Raw genomic sequence first — 22,717 nt, 5'->3', positions numbered from 1 at the left:
ACCCACTGATGCATTCCATTGTTTTTTATTATGAGTTAACAATTATATAAACTCCTTCAGGTCTCTATGTTACTGATCAGTGTCAAGTGCAAGGAGATGAGGAGCCAGTAAGAACACAGTGTCCAGAAAAATACAGTAATTGTAATAAGAATATGTTCAAGGGAATTTATTTTCAGCTGACATATGTTTTGACTGGATACAAGATTTCACTTGAAGAGTAACAATATCTTCAATATAGCTTATTTTTATTCAGGATTCTCCATCAAAATTTGCATGCAACTGACATTGGATACACCTGCAATCCATTACAAGTGCTTTTAAATACAAACATTACCAAAGTGCTTAAAATTCCCTGTATTTTGAATGGTTCTACTGAGTTTAGAGAAAGAAGAGTCCTGTAGACTATCAGTGACTCATTTAAGAAATTGAATCTTGGAAAATAAAAAAAAATGTATGTTGAAATTCTATACAGCTGTTACCTTTAAAATAAAAGTTAGTCACAAGGGAACATCTTTAAATGTCTTTCACAGCTTGCATGAAATAGTCAAACCTCTTAAATGTAAGTTTTATTTTCCCATCTCCTGACAGTTTTTGCCATGTTCTGTGCATCTCCATATTTCACTGTATTTTTCCATTTGCAACACTTACTGATAACAGACTATGGAAAGAATGGGCCTAATACTGTAATTCTTACTGAGATCTACCCATCAATAAAGACATTTAGTAAAAACTGAGCTGTGGCTCCATGCTGGTCAGCAAGGTTTCCTCTATGCATTACTAAGGTAGCTGTTTAAAATTAGTAGATTATTCACATGCTGGCAGTTTTTGAACTGCACAGAAATGTTTGATGATCAGTGACCCCTCAAGTAAAAGCAGTCCTATTGATGCAAGTACAGTTAGTAATGAGACAGAAAAAGGACTTAAAATATGGAAAATAAAAGAAATGTTGTCAAATATTATAAATGTTAAGTACTGAAAAGAAATTTACATTTAGGTAATATTTAGGACATATTGAGTTAAAGTCAGCAATCAAAGTGTGAACAAGTATTTAGTTCCATGAAAGAAAAACGGTGATAATGTACCAGCACTATTGGGATTCAGGTCTCAGTCTGGAAAACATCCAGACACTTAAAATCAAGCTTGAAGAAAAAGTTCATAGAAACCCATAGGGTTTCATACAAGTTTGTCTAGAACTACTATTTTGAGATCTGAAGAACTGATTTTCCCATGTTCAAATGGTTTTCAGCATCAGCAACTCGAGTGAATGCATCAGGATGCAGAGCAGGGACAGGGACCCTATGGCTTACTTCAGTGGTATGACTTTTTAAACATTTTAAAACTGAACTCTTTTCCCACTGCAGTGATAGTACCCACACATCTCTACTCACTTGCATTTGAAGTTCTCAGGAGTGATGTTGTGCTGGTGAGGAAACTGAGAGTCCCATCTCTGGCACTGGATTCCACTCCATATGGTGCTGACTGTGCCACGGTAACCCTCACCTTGGCCCTGGATGCACGTTGAAGTCTCAGCCGCTGCCTCTGTGCTGTTCGTGATGCTTTCATCTGCAGACCCAGAGAATAAATGCTGTTTCACACACTTAAGGCTGGCTGAGGATGTCAGGTTTGAACTCTACTTTGCAGTTCAAATCATGATAATTGGAGTTCTTTGGTGAAATTGCCAAGGTGATTACAGAATAATTTTCTCCTCTTCACGTTTACGACATCCACAAAATCAAAGTGCTAGACCTTATGCTACTTTATCTACTTGCATGCAGAGAATCTGCAACATTTAATAGTTTTTCTGTGAGACACCTGGCCTATGTTGTGTCATGGAAGGTCAGAAGATATTCCTGATTACTTTTTCCTGTTCAGCAAATATCTTCTCATTTGCTTAGCTTTACAAAACTGAGTGACCACCCACGTGTGCACTGTTACACATGTTAATACATATTTGTAGTAATAAAATACAATTGGTTTTCTCTAATGAATTCACAGAATATCAAATCACAAGGAAAAAAGGTGCAGATAAAAAATTAAAGCAAACCCAAATCCTATTATAGAGAAAAGTACTAACTTCTCCTTGAAGTGATGGGGGGTTTGTGCCTCATATGGTTAAAAGAGGGGAAAAAGTCCAGCTTTTAAAATCAAAGATCAGTATGCTCTACAGAGAGACAAATGCTTTAAAGACTAACAAATTCAACAGAATCAAGATCTTTTACAGATGTTGATATACTCTGTACTCACCCTGGTGTGGGCTGTCTTGAACTAAATTCAGAAAAACAGTGGTTTTCAAATGACTCATTCACATAACTTGAAAGTCTCTTTTTATTTCTTATGCAATTTTCATAATTGCAAATTAATGGCACAGATATTGCATCAGATATATACGAAGCAGTACAAAACAAAATACCCTGCAGTAAGAGCAACACTTCTACAATGTCCCCAAAGGTTCCCAATACAATATTTCTGTAAGGAACTGCCCATTTGTTGGTAATTTATATTGTTCACAAGACTAATTTTATAAATTACTTTAAAAGTATTAGTTGCTCACAATAAGTATGTTAATAAAGTTTTTAACTAGTTTTCTTCAAATGGTCCAGTGAATAGAAAATATTTGTGTGTTACTCATAATATACTTCACTCCTGGTAACGTGAGCCAATTCTATGAACTCAGAGAGAATATGGATCTTAAGGAAACCAAATGTCATAACAGATGGTTTTGGCTGATTTGCTGACTGATCTTTGATGTTAAAGATCACTTCCCTGTCAAATGATAACATCAAGTTGTGCAGTTGAATTATACATTTATCCACGCATCCCTTTTTCTCTTCATCTGGTTGATGTTTTCAAACCAGTATTTCATGGTCAAATTCATTTCCTGTCCTTCCTTCCCAAGACACTTTTTCTCCAAATGTTGTCCTCTTTCAGTGCAATTGTGAGTTCCAAGCTCATTCCAAAGTCAAAAGGATATGGCACTGCAAGTATCACAAGTAGATTTCTGCAGGCTGACAAATGTGCTCTTTCTAGTGGATTCATCAAATAGATTTGCAGCTAGTAACTATATTTTTAGTCTTTATAGATTACTTTTTAAATAATTAAACTACAAAAAGATGAATTCATACAACTAATAGAAATAAATAGATGCATATTTCAGTTTTCCATCATAAATAATATATAAAACATATTGGAATTATATTCTAAAATAGCTCCTAAACTGATTGGAGTGGGCATTGCTATGCCACGTTCAAATATATATTAGTCTTTTCAAAAAATACATGCAAATGTAAGAGATGTAGTGAATAACCTGGGGGGGGGGAAGAGTTTCCTAATATGAGAAATTTCAGCATAAATCCTGTTTTCATATTATTTTGTAAGTAAATTAATAAACTATAACTACATAACTCTAGCAAAAAGTCTTCTTAAATAATACTACTAATAAGGCAAAAAAAAAAAAAATCAACCTAATAAAAGCTGTTGCAAATACCAGAAGTGTTGTATGCACCAGAAGTTACTATTTCAACTGTAATGAACTGTATAGTACATCTGCTGTTTAGTCAGTCATATTGGTGAAAAAATAATTGGATTGGTGTTTATATATCATTGTGTGGGTCTGGGTTTTTTTAAATCACATGCGTGAAATGAAGTAAGTAATGAACCAATTGATTTAAGTAAGGCCATAGTCATTTTGTAGAGCATTCCTGCTTGTACATTGACAGATGCACAGCTTATTGTCAAACCTTACACTGCATGTCTGGACAGTGACCTCTATCTGTCGATCAGATTTTACAGTTTGTCCATGTCAATATGTCCTACGTAAAGGCACCAGACAAACTTAATTTTCACATTATCATGAATACTTGTACAGTCAAGCCACCTCAGGAAAGACTTACATTATAATGACTAAGAGAGAAGTTATTTCAAAATCTACAACGTGATTATCTGCTGCTACTTTGTGGCAGCTCTCAATAAGAATTCCAGTAATGAAAAGGATTGCTAGAATATTCTCATTTTAATTAATACAGCAGTTCCTTCATTCCAAAAGGTCCACAAACCCCTCCCCAAACTCTTCTTGCTGTACCACCTGCATTTCCTACAAGTGTCTCATTTTAAAACATGAAAAATGAGACTCCAAAATATTTGTGAAATGTATTTCTGAAGCAATTCCCTTTCTGGTTATTGAGTCTCCCAGAAAACTCAAAACTTACCAATAAAGGCTCGAGAAATCCTTCATTCAGCTGGTGGTTTCCTCAAACAGTCATGATGGGAACAGTCTCCCTGTTCCTGTTAATGAAAGTTGGGCTGGATGTGCACAGGAACATGCAAGAGCTTGAGGAGCAGTGCCTGCCTCACCAGGCATTACAGAGGGGCTCTGCAGACTATAAGGCAGTGCCCAGATTGTCCAAGCCTACAACTTATATAGTCATCTCCATTCACTATTGGTCTTGTCCTTGAGGCTAATTACTCATCATCCACACAGCCAATTATGTAAAGTTTAAAAATTCTGAGCATGACCATCAGATGTGCAGAGCAATGGTGAAAGAGCCCTGAGACCACAATCACCAGTTCTCTTACAAGGCAAAATCGAGATCAAGATAAAAATCCATAAAGCTGAATTCCCATCCTTATCCCAGCAATTCCTCTAAAATATAAATCAAGATCTGCAAACCAAGGGCTTGTTCCAATGAGAAAGACATTATGAATTAAGCTAGATTAATTTAAAATCAATTAGCAATCCTTACTTTGCATGGCTTACTAATATTTCATAATATAAGTTCCCAGGATTTTTTTGCTTCAGTTCAACTTTTATAGTTCTGAACCAAGATTAAAAGTACTGTTAAAGGAAGAACACACAATGTATCATCTTATGAAAGACTACTATTTATGATTTATTGATTAAATGTCACTTCTTACTCCTGTATAAAAGCTCATTATGAACAGAAGAATTTGGTAATTGTCAGCAGCATTTTGCTACTTTTGAACTTTGTGGTTTGTTTTTTTTTTCTAATTCTGGATGACTAAGATTAACCATGTAATTCAGTCAGCTACATGAGGGGATTTCCCATTAGTAGTATTTCCACCTCCACATGTTTACTCTGAAGTCCTCAATCAAAGTGCAATTATGCAAAGGTATCCTTTTTCCATAAAACCCTCCCTATTTTGATACTTCAAAATACATAGCTTTATTAATAAGGGCCAGCTCGTGCATTCATAGAAGCTTAAGTAAAAAAAATGAAACATTATCCAGAGTTTCATGTGTAAAGCCACAGATAGTCTTCTCAGTTCTGGTTCTCACAGTAACACCAGCATGAGGGATCAGCAGGGGCCTTGAGTCATTCGACAGCTGAAGTAACCAGTTAGAGTACTATTTCTATCTTTAATCCCAGTGACCCAGAAGAAAATCCTGCACAAATTTTAGGTCAATGATGAAGTTTCTACTGACTTAAAAGAAGATAGAGATATTACTGGAGAATTCATGTTTTTTCATTGCAATACAATCTATGTATTTTTGGGAAAAGACATCGCTGGAAAAGAAGTAGGACCCTAAATCACATCATGAGGAAAATACCTGCTTTTGCTTATATTCATGCAGTATCTTTTCTACAGTGTCAGTCAGCAGAAAGAAAATGTGCCCTGATTAGCAAAAAAATATTTTAAAAAGTAGATTTTAAACATGATCCATGCAATTCTACAAATGTCACTAAGTAAGCTGAGGGATGTTATGAAGCTGGTCATGCTCAGTTGTATTGCCTGCAGCAATGACATCTACAATTCTGGACATTAGGTTACTGGCAGTTCCTTCCTTTCCATATTTTCTTCAGTGTACTATCTCACAATCAAAAAATATGTGGAAGACCCATCCACTGATTTCTAGTGTTTTGCTTTTCTTCAGTAAAAACAAATGAGAAAGTGAAGAAATCAATTAAAGCCAAGCTCAAGAATCACAATACTGAAGAACTCATTGTCACCTAAACCCTGCACCTAAAACCTTCACATATACAGTTCATTTGTCCTTGAGCAGAGATCTTTCGAGGTAGTTTCAATGTCTACAAGAAGACTTTAAGTCCAAACAATTTTTATTTTAAATACATTTAAAAAAAAAAATGGTAAAAATGGATCCCCTTGGGTTTAGAGTTCTTAAATCTCACTTTAAAAACTATCATAGAAATTATGAAAAGGATTTGAGACGGATCCTTTTTGAGGGAATGTAGATTAAGCTGATGCATAAACAGTGAATGCTGGACCTATTCTATGTTTCTGTGTGAAGCGAAATGGAAGGTAACACTTTATTATCTACTAATATCAGTCTCTTTTCACTGCCCCCTTTCTATAAACATCTTTATCTTATACAAATATTAAGCTTAAACTGAGTGTAACTTTTACTTGTTTACATACATACATTCAACAAATAACTTTTTATTCAGAACTTTGCATTCAAATGGGCAGTTGAAATCTCTTTCTAAAGAATGAGTAATTTAATACTGGTGAGTATTTTGCCTTCCCAAAAGTTGTAGGCACGCTGCAATGGTTCATTTTACAACCTAGAGCCTCAGTTTTGCTGTTTCATTACTTGTTCTTTCCCATCAAACTTAGACCTTTATTGAATTCTCTCAAGGCTTTTCAAGCCTCGGTCACTCCTGCCTATTGTCTATGAATACTGACAGCAAAGGCTAAATCCATAGTCAAGGCATCTGGGTTGGTTGGAAATCAGGTAGGCATCAACAGTACACTGTCCTTAATAATTCCATGTAACTCTGAAGCTCTTAAATGACTGACATAAGCAGTTTCATTTCTGGGCCTCAGCATCTCCCTTATAGCCTTATAATGCATCCATAGAAGAGCTGTTACCCATTTATTTATTTTTTTTTTATTTTAAAGCAGCATTAGTTCCCTGCTCCTGTCTTCCCTGTAGTTCATGTCCTCATTCATGCCATAATAACAGTCATTTTCTTTTTTCATGTTTACTGTCACTGCTTCCATTTCTTCATTTCATCCTACACTTCTTCATTACTGTTAGTTGTCCTTTTATCCTCTCTTCTAACTAAAAATTGTCTCGAGCCAAAACCACAGACACATATGTGAGCAACTTCAAACCAGTCCTGAGGTCCCTGAAGTCTTAATCCAAATCCAGTTTTTGCAGCTTGAGCCATCTCTAATTCCTAATTGTTCCTGTCATCTCTTTCTCACAGCCCTGGCTGTAAGCCACAATGTTTTATGCTGCATTCTGTGCTTGGAAGTAAAATTACAATGCCCTCTCTCTCTTCAGTTTTAAAACCATATTTATTTTCTAAATGCTTCCTTCCACCGACTTTTTTGCTGAAAATTTTGTATATGAGCTGTTGTCAGCATTTTGGCTATAGAGCATACTAGCCCTCATGACATGTAGCAAAAGCCACAAGCAGCATGCTGCCTTGTGGTCACTCCCCCAAAGAGAGGACACCTACATTTTTGTATACGGTCCAAGAACTTGGATTTGCAAAGCATTTTTCCTAATTAGAGTTTCTTGTAAATTAAATAAACAGTCCTCAGCATAGGAATTAAAAACCTGTGTGAGAATCCAAACCACAAAGCTATAAAGACCTATAACTCATGATGTTTTTAGTGTACTGAGATTGCAAACAGCCACAGCTTCAGAAACACAGAGCAGCCACTGAAACTAAGAATAACCAAGTGTTTTGGGCTCCCTGCTAGGAGGTGGGAAAAGAGTTTTTCTATGTGCTTCAAAAAAGACAGAAAACTGAAAACAGGGTTTCGATATTTTGTGTTGATGTTCTGGTCATCAAGCTGTTGATACAACAATAGTATCAGCAGTAAATTCCCTCTCTGGGTTATAAAAGAAAGCACTGAGCAGCATTGCATCTTATGTAGAGGGCAGTGCCATATACCTGTCCGAAACATTCATTGAAAATACCTGCTGGATTAAGCACTATCAAGACTACTACTTTTGTAAACTTCTCAAATAGATAGCCTTATTAATTTACAAAAATCCACAATTTTCTGCAGTGAAAATACAGTTTCATATGGGAAATTTCCACTGATTTTAATATATTTTCTAACTGAAGATAAAAGAAAGAATTTCTAGTTACTTCAGTCAACTTTTGCCCAGAAACAAGACCAAAGACTTTCGTCACAACATTAAAATAATTTCATTGTGGGTTTTGTTTTTAAATTGCATTATGATCTTTACCCTCTATTAAGGACTTTAACTGTGATTTGGTAGACAGAGGTGATAATAATCCAGTAATTTGCAGGAGATCTCCCACCCAACTATTTTATAAACCTTTGGTCAGACTGGAGATACTGAAAGTTGCATGGACTGTAAGTTTACGTGACCAACAAAGCCAGATGTGAATCCTCAGAACACTGACACATCAGCTCAGGAAATGCCAAAGGATAAAGGTTTATAAAAGCTGCATTTGTGAAACAGTCAGCTGTAACGTAGGAATATTTTTCTTTCATAATAAAAACATATCCAGCACGGGAAAAGAACAGATCTAGTATGCTACACATGATTCATACGTTATCTAATAACTGGAGAAGTGTAGGAAGCACAGTTTATTTTTTAAAAAGCCACAAAACAAAACAAAACCCAGACCAACACAAGCCAAAAATCCAGAGCAACAGCTCCTAAATTAATGGATTAACTAAAAAATTGAAAGATGATTCAATTGTATAGCTAAGCAAGCCTGTGTTCACAAAGGGGAAAGACTTAGCTTCCCCTATTATTAAAGATTATCGGTAAGTCTCAATATATGACATGAACTAGTACTGTAGTTCATAGGTAAGAATTTCAATATGGGTGTGACTCGATGGATGCCTGACCCAAAACAAGCAGTGGTCCCATTAAGTTCCCTCTGTGTCTAGAAAACCTGATTACAGATATTTCCCAAAGTAGCAAATTAGCCTCACCTTTTTTTACAGTGGAATAATTTTGATAATGTAACTACCTTATACTGGATTTACAATGCCTTATGATAGAGTAGAATAAGCTCAATTACTCTGCATCTGGAAGTACATTAAGAGTATTCTTACTCAACCCTTGGATTTCAAAAATTGATGAATTCGTTGGAAGTGACTGAATCTCCAGAAAATTAGACAGGCCTAAGCTAAGAACAACCAAGGAGAGAAAATTCTGAACTATTGGTGGTGGAAGCGGAAAACAGAGCATAATTTTTTTTTGCAGGAATCCTAAGTGAAGATGAAGAATACCATATTTCCTCCTTTAGATTACAACTGCTCACATACACAGCTTCATGCTGTAGCCATTACCTCTTCCCCTCCTGCCTGCCTCAGTATTTATATATATACTAACATCATAGGGAAAATACAGATTACATTATGGAAACAGATTTTTGTCAGACTCACGCTATCTCTATTTTACCTGGATTTTAGAGACCCCAGAAATGGGTTATCTTGATATCATCAGCAACAAAAATAGAGAACTTCTAAAATTAAACAGTTATTAAAAATCACTCCTTTTGTGCTTGAGATTTTTTTTCCACTTTTTGAATTCTCACATTAAGCCACTTTCAGGTGAGCTTTATTGTTCTTTTCAATTGATTCTATTCTCTTCTTCTATCCTCCTCCTAAGAGAGACAAATTAATTTTACAATGAGCCTACTGAAGTGACACTTAGAGCTAGATGAAAAGGAGAGGGTCTGGTTTCGAGGACAATTTTTTAACACTTCATTTTGGTCAAAGTTCAAGCAAGACAACAATATAAATTGTAGTTTCAAACACTGCAGATCTAAGAAAAACTGACTTTCTCATGAGCTAATATGACACTGAGTTTGACTGAGAAGTTTTAGGAGCTTCGTTTTGCCTCCACTTCATGGAAAATCCAAAAATACTGTTTTCCCTTTTCTGCTTGTTTTCCTCGGGGGCTCTGCCACAGGGTTGGGGCACATGAAGTTGAAAGGTTTCCACAGTATGGGTTCAGTTAAAGCTATGCCTTGTTTAAAGAAATTGTCTTTGTTCCCATGATGTTATAAATAAAGAATTTTGAGTAAAGGGAATTAAAAAAAAAAAACAGTTTAGGTATTAAGAAACTGCCATTAATGTGATGTTTGCACATTATTTCAAATGTTATCCATTCACTAGAGGCAAAATAATGGCCCCTAAATACGGCAATGAGAATTATGTGAGATAGGATACTATCACCTGTAGGATCCATAAGCTGTGAATGAGGAAAGGAATTTCAGGGATGTGAATCCTGGTTTCCTGATTAAAGCATGTCTCAACAAAACTGAATTCTACCATCTGCCTTAGCAACAGCATTACCATGAAAGTCTAGAAAAGTTTTCAAGAGAGGTCCAATAGTGTTAACTTTCTTATTTTTCCTGCACATCTCTAATTATCTATTTAACATCTAATTATCAGTGAACAGAGCTGTCAGAGCTATCAGGAAAGTTAAGATGATCTGGGCTTTGAAGACAGAGCATGCTGCAGGATGCTCTGAAAATGTTGAACAAAAGCATCTCAAAGAGGACATCTAATATTTGTATACCTTAATGTCATTTTGATTCAATTCTCTGTCTGTAAAGTAAGGATAACAAATGCCACCATCTTGTAGCTGATGGATGAAAAGAAATTAATTGCCTGAGGAGTGCTTTGATATGGAGTGTTAAATATCAGAGAAAAACCCATGGGGAAATTAATAATTCTGTGTTCAGCACAAGGGTGGATAGTGTGCAGGACCCAAGGCCTAGAACTGCAAAGCAGTGAAGAGTTGTTGGCAGAGAACTCTGAGTAGGGATGGTGTGTATATGCAGCTACTCCCACATGATAATGCAAATGTCCAGTATGGTCAAAGTAAGAAGGTACATGAGGTCTCCATGATTTTATTGCCACTCTTTTTTTGTTTCTTGATTTTCCTACATTTTATTGCAATTTCCAGTATGTAAGATTTTCATATGTCCCAGTGGTAAGTAATGCACAACTCTTCTTTCCTGTCCAGATTAAACAGAAAACGTTTATAGGAGACCCTCTTGGAAAGCTATATTTTAAAAGCCAGTGAAGGGCAATGAACGAACTAGTGGTGGTCCTATACTGCTTGAAATATCTGTGTCCAGATTTTGGAAAGGAAAAGGAAGTAATAAATTTTACTTGAACTCACCACACATTTTAATTGCACAGAACTCCCAGGGGGTGTTAGGGTCAAGAGTGTAGCACCATGGTCTCTGCTTGCCATCGGGATTGCGGCAGTAATTATCATCAAAGCCCTTGTCAGGATATCTGTAAACCACAATGAGAAACGTGTCAAGGAAGTCTTCCTGGCACCACTGCTCAGGCTTCTACAAGGTACTTAAAGGACAGACTTCAGCAGAGGCAAACAAGAACCAATTCCTATTAACCTGGGGTCTGATTATGTAAGATGGATGCAAGTCTTTTAATACTGTTAGAAAGCTAATAACTTATAAACACTTTCCAAATATACAGCAGAATCAGATCTCCACTGAGGGGATTCCCTGCTGTGCTAATGCACAGGGTACCGGATGGGGTAACTCCGCTAATTGCTAAATTCTTGCTCTTGTGTCTGTCAACTGATGACCAGACACTGAAGCCTCTCATTTTTTTAAACAGCCCAATTAAGTGTGGATTATATAAACACTCTCTGCCATGCTGGACTCATTAACAAAACAGGTTCTTCAGTGCAACAGCCCTGGGTTCAAACTGGAAGCTGTTTTGAGCAGCAAAGTTACTAGTGATCCATTTTTGTAACAGAGCTCATTCTTGGTCATGCCCTCATTTCAAGCACTGGGGGAAAGAAGAAGAAAAATAAGGAATTAACTTCTGTCTCACTTTATCTCATTAAGATTTGATACTACTGTGCTATTTAAATGTTTCCACATTCCTACTGCCATCATTGAACGGTCAAAGAGATAGTCAAGATGAGAAGGGGCTTTTTGCATAAATGTGCAATGTTAACATCTGTAAACTTAAAGAGAAGGAGATAAATGAATCCTTTTTTTTTCTTCTCTAGTGAATAAAAATTGTCTTGCCTTTCCAATTTTATTGAAATGTGTTAGTCAAAGAAACAAAAAGTAGATTTGCCCCTGAGGGAATCATGCAAAGTATGTAAGAGAACAGTAAAGTTAACTACCTGGGAACTTGAATCCATTTACAACTGCAAGCAGATGTGTTTCACAGAAGCAGAGGAAAATATGATTTACAAGTGCATGTCTTTGCTAGGATGCTTTTTATGTCAAATGTTCGTGCTAATTTTGACTCAAGTATTTGCAACTTGATCTGCCATTCCTTAGGAAAGTTGGGTTCCTTCAACTATACAAGGGACAGGGACAGGATTTAAGTAGAATTAAAAAAAAAAATTACAAAAAAACCAGCAAGGAGAAACCTCACCAAACTGAGAATTCAATGGCAGTCAAGAATGCGGTAGTTTCAGATCTAGCAACAGTACCCTGTCTTCTGCTAGGTAAAAGACGAACTGTAAAGGAACAAATTGTGTCCAAGAATTTCATTAGGAAGCAGTTAATGGGCTAAGAATACAGTAGAAAACAAGATGACTTTGACCACCCAGTAGGTGCAGTGATGAGCTTTGATGTTGGTAGAACATGTTCCGTGTCAAGTAGCATGGAGAGTTCATGTCACTATCTAAGAACCAAGATGAGTCCAGGAAACAAATGGGGATGTAAAGGATCCACTTTCTAGAATACAAGTGTCTTTCCACAATATTCAGACATGCTTCTGACTTCCTTTATATCCAGCAAGCGACAATTCCTACAAAAAAAGGCAAACTAACACCTTTAAGACATAAATGTTAGATAAACAACAACAGGACTTCAAATTGTTCCACACAATTCCATAGTGAGGCTATGGAGGATTCCCTGACAGCTAGTCCCTTTGCTCTGTACACTCCTCCTTCCCAAGTACATTGGACACAGACTCCTTGCTTAAACCTAACAAAGAGCCTGAGGTTTCAGAGATCTTTCAGAACTCTACATATATTACTTTTTTTCCCCTTGAACCGCAGTAGCTGTACTTCATTTATTAAACCGAAATGAAGGATCAAGATACACATCTGGTGTCAAAATCAAGACTTTTTCTCAGTTTCTAGAGAGAGAGGAGAGTATTAGTCAAAGAGATAACATTTATTCTTTTTAAAGAGACAGATGCTGATCTCTAGCTATCCTGGAATTTAAATTTGGTATCTAAAGCTCTTCACCAATATTTATTTTCCCTTTCTTTTTTTTTTTTTAAAGAAACTTGGAAACTTAATTTTGTATAAAATAAATTTTCATACAAGAGAGATAAACCAGGGTATTAGTAAAAGGATTCCTGCAGTCGTTCATCTCTTATGCTACACTTCGACCCTACTTTCCTCCTTATAATAAATATTTTCACAGCATATTTGACTTTAAGCAGAAAATACAAGCAGAAAAGGAGAAAAACTTTTCCCCTCTACACTGCTCTATGCCTAAGTCATTACCTTCAACAGTCTTCCTTCCATGGTGCCTGTGAGGAGTACACAAAAGAACTGGAGCTTTAGAATACAATTCTGCATCCACTAATAGCTAAAAATGGGCCATGCAGGAGTTGTTTGAGGAGTTCCTCCTGCTAACTTCAATCAAATCTGAGTAAGCAAGGGTTGGTTATCAATTCTGGTCAGTAGCTGACCTCTGAGGGGAATGAATGTGGAACAACTCACTGAGGTGATAAAAAGCAAAAGTGAGATTTATTCACCCTGAGCTGAAAGCATTGTCCAACAGCAGGTAGACTGGAGCATTTAAATGACTACTAGCTTTATTTCCTTTTCTTCATAGTTGCAACTGGTGAAGCCATGAATGAAAATAGGTTTAAATCTGCCCAGATTGTCCTTCCCGGTTTCCAAGTTATTCACATTACACCTGGATGATATATTATAAATGTTTCTAGAGATTGCTGTGTTTAATGAATCATTTGTTCCAAACCTCTTCTCTTATTTTTAACTTACGTGACCATTAAAAAAAAAAAACACAAAGTAAATCCCACAACCTTTTTAAAATCTAGTATAATCAAAGTATAATTGTTACTACCTTTAGTGACTGTTCCATGAAGGTGATTAACACCAGTGTATTAGAAATGCATTGGGCCCCATTACTCTTCTGAAAGCTCATATGAATCAATTCAATCTGGATGGGTGTCTTTTTGATAAAAAACCCCACTTTTATTACAGTCTGAAAACTCTCAAGATGATGTTTTCTGAAGGAAATAGTTCAAGGAGGAAGGCAGTTGTTCGTAAGACTGCTGTTAGTCTGAAAAGTCATTTTGCAAACAAGTAGAAATTAATGGAAAAAAAGAAATTTCCTCCTGACAGTAAAATTGTTATTATTTGTACCCAGAAGTTCTACAACTGTTTCACTCCCAAGGAACAAAACTCTTTCAGTGACTTGTTCTAGAAGGCACAGTAAGTGCATGGCAAAACTCAGATTATCTTCAGTCTCAGTCTGTTAATACAAAATATTTATTGCAGCAGAGTTGTGGGATGCCTGCTATTATTCATGAAGCAGATCATCCGACCCAGGGTAGAAAAGAGGTTATATCACATAAACTCCAAAACTTCAGATCCTTAATGTTTTGCTGAATGATCAGGCTTTCTAAAATCTAGTAGTGTTCACATTTCTGAGTATAAAAATAATGTTTTATTTAGTAAAACACTTCAACATATATAGAGATCCTTTCAGTGAAAGATCTTAATCATTCTGGGTTTTTTGATTCTTGCAGTCTTCCTCTGGCAGTTTAAATTTATTTAATCCAATTTATAAATGGAGTCAATCCAAAATCCAGAATAAAACTAAAATGAAACTGTAGTACAGTTTAGATGATCACAGAGGCCTTCCTATGTGGCCTAACCCCCACCCACGCCTATGCCCCAAAATCCTTCCAGAAGGGTGTATTATAGATGACCATTTGTGGTTGGGTGAATTTTGCCCTCTAGGACAAAACCTAACAGGGATGAAATTTGTCTTTGTATTTCTGACTCAACTTTTGGCATCATGCATTCATGCCTAAATTAAAAAAAAAAAAAAAGAAGAAAAAAGTCTAAGATAAAAATTCACAGTCATAAAATACTAAACAGAGCAATGAACTCCTTTCCCAGGCTGCAAAAACATATGCAGTGAGCAAATATTTTGGTCAAACAAATTGGGTACTTAAATGTGATTATAACAGAAGATCATCCACGGCTTTAAGACTATTCAATATCTCAAAAAGGAGGATAATGTTACTTGACGATATTGCAAGTTTATATTCACAATTGTGTCAAGAAGTCTAACAAAAATATATGACTTTTAATCATTATTTACTTTGTGGTGACTTTAAGGTATTTTAAGCTCACTGAAGCTGCAAATCAATATATGCAGAAACATTCAGGGGTTAATTTTTTAGTGTCAATGAAGTTAATTTTGATCAATTAATGCAGCACATGCACATCACTACACTAAACTGGCATGGGATGTAGTCACAACTGCACAAAACAGCCTCTAGTCCCCATCCTGCATTTCCGTTGTGACAGTAGCCAGCCTACACTATGGACCAGAAGCCCAAACATCTAAAACTGGTGACATCCATAAATTTCAGTTGAGCTCATGCTAGTTTTGCTCAGCTGTTTCCGGAATGTGTGCAATTTTCAAATTATGACCACATGGTCTTGGCTTGGGGGGGTGGGGGGAAGAGGTTACCTCTCTGGTCGAAATTTGTGCTTGTGTGGTCTCTGAAGATCCCAGCGCTGACACTCCTTGCCCGTCTCGGTGTGATCCATTGGCCCTCTGTAATTCTCTCCATTGCAGGTCATGCATTCAACTAGGAAAAAAAAAAAAGTAGACACTAGTCATTTATTACACTGTTGACTAGCACCACAAAAAAAGAAAGTTAAAAAGAAATAAATCACATCCCTGCTCTTATGTATTGAAACCAAACTGAAGAGTTTGGTACCTTTTTGTGAGTTGGTGTGGGTAATGCCCTTTGGAATAGAATAACATCTCTTTCTTAGATCTAATCCATGAGCTTAAATGTGATATCACTTTATAGGACACTTACAGTTTTGAGGCAGGTAGGGGTCAGCTGCTAGACACATTCATGTTCCTAAAAGATTTTTAATCTTACTTATGGTTAGTAGCAGAAAGAGACACATATCTAAGGAAGAAGTATTTTTTAAAGGTGGTATTTTCCAATTAAGTGTCATCCATTATTTCAAATCACTCTAAGTCTACTATAATTACAGCACAAGTTTAAGTGCAGAAAAATGGCTGAATCCCAATTTCAGTGCAGTACAGTATATTTTTTAAATTCCCAGCGCTTTCAGCTACACATGATACTGTTTCTTTTTGGTGATAATTCTTTTTGGCAGCTTACACTAAGATACATTTTCAGCCCTGGTTTGGGAAAGTAGAGGGGGGTTGAGAGAGAATGGGCAAAAACTATCAAAGGGATTTGAAACCGCTGTTAAACAAAATTTAGATTTAGAAGTCTGAAAACATAAAATAAATTCATCATAACTAACTGTAGACAAATTTCTCAATTACTCCCTAATTAGAGTAATTTTAAAGAAGGATCACTTAGAAAATACTATTTTATGCATTTACAGATCTCACTCTTCAGTCAAAACATCTGCTATCAAAGTCTTCATCCTGCAGTGAGCTCCAAGTATTTTCCCATTTGAAGCTCATTTAAATTTATATTTAAATGTTAGGTTTTAATAGATTTTCAAGCTCCTTGTAAATTATTTGCTTCCCCCTTCTCTCCCCCTCTCCCTCCCTCTCCTTTTAGTTCCTCCACAACACCACAGCTATTGCATGTGACACATTAGCAGGAAAATTAAAGGCATCATATCTTGAGGATTTAAATGAGTTGATTGACTGGAACTGAATTGGCTGATTAGCAAGATATAAGAGCTTAGTTTGGAGGTTAACACAACTTAAAAGTCAACAAATGCAATGGTGCACATGAAGTGTCTTTCAAATTCTGTGACTTGAAAGTCAAATGGGATTGGATTTATAGTTACACTTATTTACAGTATTTATTTGAAAAACAAAGGGCATACTTATCTTGAGCTTTCATCCTGTAATTCAGTATCTAAATTTTCATCAAAAAGAAGAGGAAAAGCTGATTTTACCATGGAATGGAACTAGATGATTTTATCACATAGTAATACTGAAACCGTAATGGATTCACTATGGACTAGACAAGCAAATCACATTTGTGTGATCAGCACAATTACATTGTTCAAGCTCCTCCATGACCTGAAAAAAGCTGCTGAGCCTGAAACCTTGTTCAAATATTCCAGCGTACGGGAACATACAAGAACTTCTCTTCCTCTTAATACCTCCTTTTCTTGCTATGTGAATTATTCTTGCTGAGAAATCACCTATTCTTTATCCAAAGGGCACAAGCAAGTGACTACTGGAAGTTCTGTGCAGCTGCTGTCAGCAGAGCAAAAGCAACCTTCTGCAGAAGTCGTGCCAGGTTACCTTCTGAGCAGAGGGGGATGTCACAGACTTCGTGGCGCATCTCTGGACTGGTGGTGAAACACCACGGGCCTCCCTCTTCCCCTCGGGGGTTTCGGCAGTAGTTTTCCCTCAGGTCTTTTCCCCGATAGCTCGAAGGCAAAAAGCTAGTTTTAAAATGACAATCATTACAGTATAAGAGCATGCAAACTTTGGGGTTAATCATACTATTTTTACAAATAGTTAGAAAAAAAATCACATTTCTGCTTCCTTCTCCCTCCATCCCACCTAAAGAAATGTACCCCCCAAACATCTGTCCATGCACAAATACACATCTTCAGTAGGGATTACTCAACCTAAATGGCCCAAATCTGGGACAATTTGTCTAGCCTGTAGCATGCTGTAATGAGTTTTATTCCCATCCCTCAGCTGTCCAGAGCCAACTATCTGCCACAGAACCAGAGGCAGCCACACACTCCCTGCCAGCCATCCCTGTGTTCTCCTTCATGAACTGTGGGTGCATAGGGGAAAAATTCATTGGGTCTGTAGCCAGACCTGTCTTTCCTCTGCATGTTGGCACAAACAACAGGTCCATTTGGGCTTAGACTAAAAGTCCACAAGCAGAGAAACCTCTTTGCATCCCTGCTCGGGCAGCAGCTAGAACTGATCCTCAGGAGCATGTGAGCGTGACTGAGTGTTGTGATACACCTCGCTGAGAGGCTTTCACTGCGTGAAACCACGGACTGCTTTGCATTTCAGCATCAGAAATTTCCCCAGGTGTCACTTAAGCTGTCTTGCTTCATGTTCTACCACAAGCCTGACTGTTGTCACCTTAGGGTCTGCTACTTATAGACCTATTCATCATTGCTATTGTATAAATTAGGACATTTCACAGTAGCCCAGCTGACTTAAACTGACCAGGTGCAAGGTGTTGTCGTCCCAACTATCTGTAAAAGTATTTGTTTACCTCTAGAGAAACCCTTACATGCACACTGACATACAGAAATATACATAGGCATACATATATAGATTATATATATATTTACATATAAAAGATTGTTAGTCAATTTTCTCCTCAAACAAAGGAACTGCTAACTCCATAGCAAGGAACCAAACCCCAGACTGGTCTGTTCAATGCCACTGCAACAGGTCACGACCACACTCAGGCTGCACATTGCAGACAAATCCAGTGGCATTTCACTACCAGTTTCACTGCAGTGGTGTTTAAACTGCAGCTAAATCTCTGTAGCTAGAAAACACCCTAAATTCAGAGTTGTGATCTGTTCCATGAAGATTTTTTTGTTAATTGAAACACTGGACAAGCAGCATAGGAGATAACACAAAGGTTGTAACTGAATTTAGTTTTTGAGCTTTCTAAGATTTGTTTCATGTTTTTTCTGTCAGTATATTTAAGTTATTAAATTTAAGAAAAATTGGACGTGGCATTTTAATCATGTTTTATTCCCATTAATGAAATATTTGAACTAACTGAGATGAAAAATACCTCTGTTAATCACATTGTGGTTCTAGCCAATATAATGTGGAAGCATTACCTAAAAGAGGTTTTTCTATTTTTTTTTTATGTTTGGTGCTTTAAGAGAATAATTTTGTGTCATTACTGCTGCCTATAAAATTATTGCTTCTGTTTTTCCTCTGTGGTCTTGTAATATAAATATCTTAAATGTCTTTTAGTTAAAGACAGCCCTGGGGAAACGTTTCTGATAGGATATTCTAACTTGCAAATGTGTTAAAGTAGTATGTCAGTGCATACAAGATCATTTTATTTAACTCTTCTGTTCAGAAATTATGGACATAAGAAAATATAGGGAAAAGGTATCTCAAATTGTATCAGATATGCTATAAGAACATTAAAAAAAAAAGTCTAAATGAATAGCCTTAAAAACACAACATGAGTCAGATAAACAAATGGCTTCAGCAGGTACTGAAACAATGTTCTTGAGAGAGGAAAAGATGAGTTGCAGTGAAGGCCAGTCCAGAAATGGAAGAAAGGGCCACTCCTAAAATTGTTTGATGATTTAGTTCAACCACATTAGGTAAGGAAAAAAGAAAAAAAGCCAAAAAACTGAAGTCAGTAAGAGTAATGGTAAAAACAGATTCAACCACAAAAAAGTCATGGAAATTAGCCAAAAGTCTGTGAAGCACTGGTCTACTCTTTGACCATTTTTCTTTGAGCCCTTTTTACATTGGGTTTATCTATTTAATACTCTCTAAGAGTTCTGCAATCTGTACTACAATGGAGATGAAAATAATAGAACCCTGGGTTTTGTTGGGAGTCTCTGTGTTCTACTGGAATACAAACCCATAAAAATATGACTCATTGAATTCAAGCACAACTTTAGTCTGTAGTTATTTCTATTCTGTCTAGAAAGATAATTAAAAATCATTAAAGTACATTCTCCTTTAAATATGAAATGGGGATTTATTTTACAATAGTACATTGTGATGTGCTATCAGATGTTGAGAAAAACTGAACTAAAAATCTAAGCCTTTTGTACTAATAAGTTCCAAACACACCACTACTGTCTGCTTCTTCCCATCTCCCTCATGTCTCTGATGATGAAATCATATTTTCTGATGTTGAAAAACAAAATTAGCATGCAGCCACCTCATTTATCCGGTGACCTTTAAAAAATTAAACTTATTGCACAAGGCAAGAGAAAAGTCATTCTCATAAAATTCATCGTAGAAGAGTGGCTGTCCAAGTGTGATAAAACTGTGCATGTTGTGTATTAAAATGCAATTCAGTGACAATGTGCACTATAAAGACGCTTTCCTTTCTCTAATTATATAAAGTCATATGTATATTACATAGAATAAATGCTCATTCTTGCTTAGTTTGTAATTATTTAGAATTCTTTCCCTTCTGAAAGATGAAGATTGTATACTTCAAAGTGTTAAGTCTCAAAAGGTCACTGCTGTGGCACCTGGTGATATTTATGATATGCTCCCAGACAAGAACAGGTCTGGCCCCACTCTGAAAATCAGACACACTACCATTGATACTGTAAGCAGCCAAGTCCAGTAAGTCCAAGCCTGAGGCTCAGCTTTGTAACACATCATAAGAGGAGAGAACCAAGTATCCTTTGCCTTTTCATGTAGTTCCAAGATATCATCTTGTACACTGGATTGATTTGGTCAGGACAGGACTGAGCAGTTCCTCAGCCCAGTTCCTCATCAGCAATATCCAGTTTGGCTACTCCTAAAAAGAGTGCTGATGCTGGGAGTCTGGAGCAAAAGGCAGCAACATAGACAGGAAGCTTATGGGTGAGAGGACATTTTAGTTTTGTCTCTTCAAGTTTCATTGTCTAAATGGCTAAAGCCAATACAAAAAGGTTCAAAGAGAAATGGTCAAAGAGTAGACTAGTACTTCATAGTCCTTTACCTAGTCTCCAGCAATGTTTGTTGTTGGTGACTCTGCTTCTACCAATATTCTTACTGGCTTCACATTTTGGCTTTCTTCTCCTTTCCTTAGATAATGGAGTCTAATGAGCTTTACTCTCAAGATGTAGATTTGGCCTCAGTTTTTCACTGTATCAGGTCTTAACCTGAAAAGTTAAGTTCTGTACCTGCTGCATCAGTCTTTAGTTATTGCCAGTATGATGTGAAGGAAAGGATTTCAATAGTCTCTTTAGTCCTTTCCATGTATTTGTTACCTGGCCTAAGTGCTCTACAGAGTTTAATGTATTCAACATATAAAAGAGAATTAACAACAACTATGCAAATGATAGTAACAATAACTATATACTAACCAAATAGGTGGGCTATCCCCCACTTCTTAATAATGGGATTTTTAAAATTGCTCATTCCCTGGGAGTCGATTAGAAAATTGTGATAAACTTCCAGACCCCAGGCTGAAGTTATGCAGATGTTTTGTTCCTGCCAGTAACTAAGAGATCAAAAGGATATAAACAGCTAAAAACACTGACACAGGAAAGGAAGGGATACAGACACACAGGTTGGCATTAAAAGAGACCTCTTTGGAGAAAGCCCATGAAAGTAAGGATTTTCTGGGATCTGGAGAATGGTATCTCTTGGAGAAAGGCAAGAAAAATATCTAAGAGATTTTGTTGTCTAAGGTTAGTTGTCCCATAAATTCTTATGCTTTATGGAAGCTGTCTCGACACTATTCCCGTTGTCTCTGCTCCTGAACTCTTACCTGTGCTCATGGGGGATCATTGAATTCCAGGCCTGACACTGGATACCACTTTTGGTAACAGATATTGTTCCTTTATAGTCTGCTCCTTTCCCGATGATACAATTCCTGACATAGTCTATTGAAATAAAAGAGGGGTTTGATTATTGCAATTTTAGGGTTTTGATTAATGCAATATAAACTAAAGTTCATAATCTATTTTCTAATAAATTATATTATAATAAATATTATAATAAATAATATTATCAAAATAATATAATTTAATAGATTTTAAATTCCTAATTATTCAAAATACTGTTTAGTTGTTGGCATACATTCATGTCCCTTTTTTTTTCCAAAATATCGATCACTGACTTAAAAAACTCCCCTGAAAATGTTTCCCACATGTCTGATTGAACAAAACTCTTTAAGTCTGATGACTTAAGTCTCCCACTCATTAATGAGGTGAATAAGAACAATATTAAGTCAAAAATGTTAACATACATTTGAGCTTTTAAGTAGTAAGATGAAGTAACAATTCAGGCTAGTATGTATGATGGTAGGCAAATATGTACATGGGAAAACTGACCAATCATGCTAGAGGAACTAGCATGACAACAAATTCAGGATATGTGTAAATAAAACTGTAAAATGCAACTTTCAAAATTCATAGAACTGTCCCATGCCCAGGATGTTCCTACAGTCAAAAATCACTGACTGACCTCAGGGGTTCTTTTCTCTCTTCAGTGCTGGAAAAACAAAATCAGTAAATAAATCAGTTACCCTTCTTTTCATACAGATCAAACGCATGGTCTTGCTTCTTTCTCACACCATTTGTCAAGCTGTTGAAGGATAACCAATGGCACCGTTTTGTAACTCTGTCATAAGCAAAGGCCCTGAAAAGAAAATCTGGATGAGAAAAAAATCTCTGTGTGGTTTATAATAATGACACATGGCCTGCCAAAGAGCATGCAATGACATAAGAATTATTTTTACTGGGAAAATCAGAGAAACAGTCCAAATTACTATTTAAACCCACAACTCTGCTGACAAGAGCAAAGAAACAAAGAAATTAAATTGATGTGGCCATTACATTAAATACCAGCTTAGTTGTTCACACTAATCT

At 36.4% G+C, this 22,717-nt stretch overlaps 1 protein-coding gene across 2 annotated transcripts in view; it reads right to left on the bottom strand.

Annotated features, from left to right (window-relative positions):
• Positions 1-22,717, bottom strand: part of HGF (hepatocyte growth factor) — a 58,588-nt gene that overhangs the window by 18,946 nt on the left and 16,925 nt on the right. For both annotated transcript variants that reach the window (XM_032689426.1, XM_032689427.1), the window contains exons 3-8: positions 22,375-22,487; positions 21,616-21,730; positions 17,463-17,605; positions 15,675-15,795; positions 11,114-11,232; positions 1,389-1,563 (exon numbers count right to left, since the gene is read on the bottom strand). In XM_032689426.1, coding sequence (XP_032545317.1) covers positions 1,389-1,563; positions 11,114-11,232; positions 15,675-15,795; positions 17,463-17,605; positions 21,616-21,730; positions 22,375-22,487 — 786 coding nt within the window. The remainder of the gene's footprint in view (positions 1-1,388; positions 1,564-11,113; positions 11,233-15,674; positions 15,796-17,462; positions 17,606-21,615; positions 21,731-22,374; positions 22,488-22,717) is intronic.

This window comes from Chiroxiphia lanceolata, chromosome 5 (genome assembly GCF_009829145.1).
Source record: "Chiroxiphia lanceolata isolate bChiLan1 chromosome 5, bChiLan1.pri, whole genome shotgun sequence".
Lineage (NCBI taxonomy): Eukaryota > Metazoa > Chordata > Aves > Passeriformes > Pipridae > Chiroxiphia > Chiroxiphia lanceolata.
The sequence above is the reverse complement of the archived record's forward strand: the minus strand, read 5'-3'. Positions and strand labels throughout refer to the sequence as shown.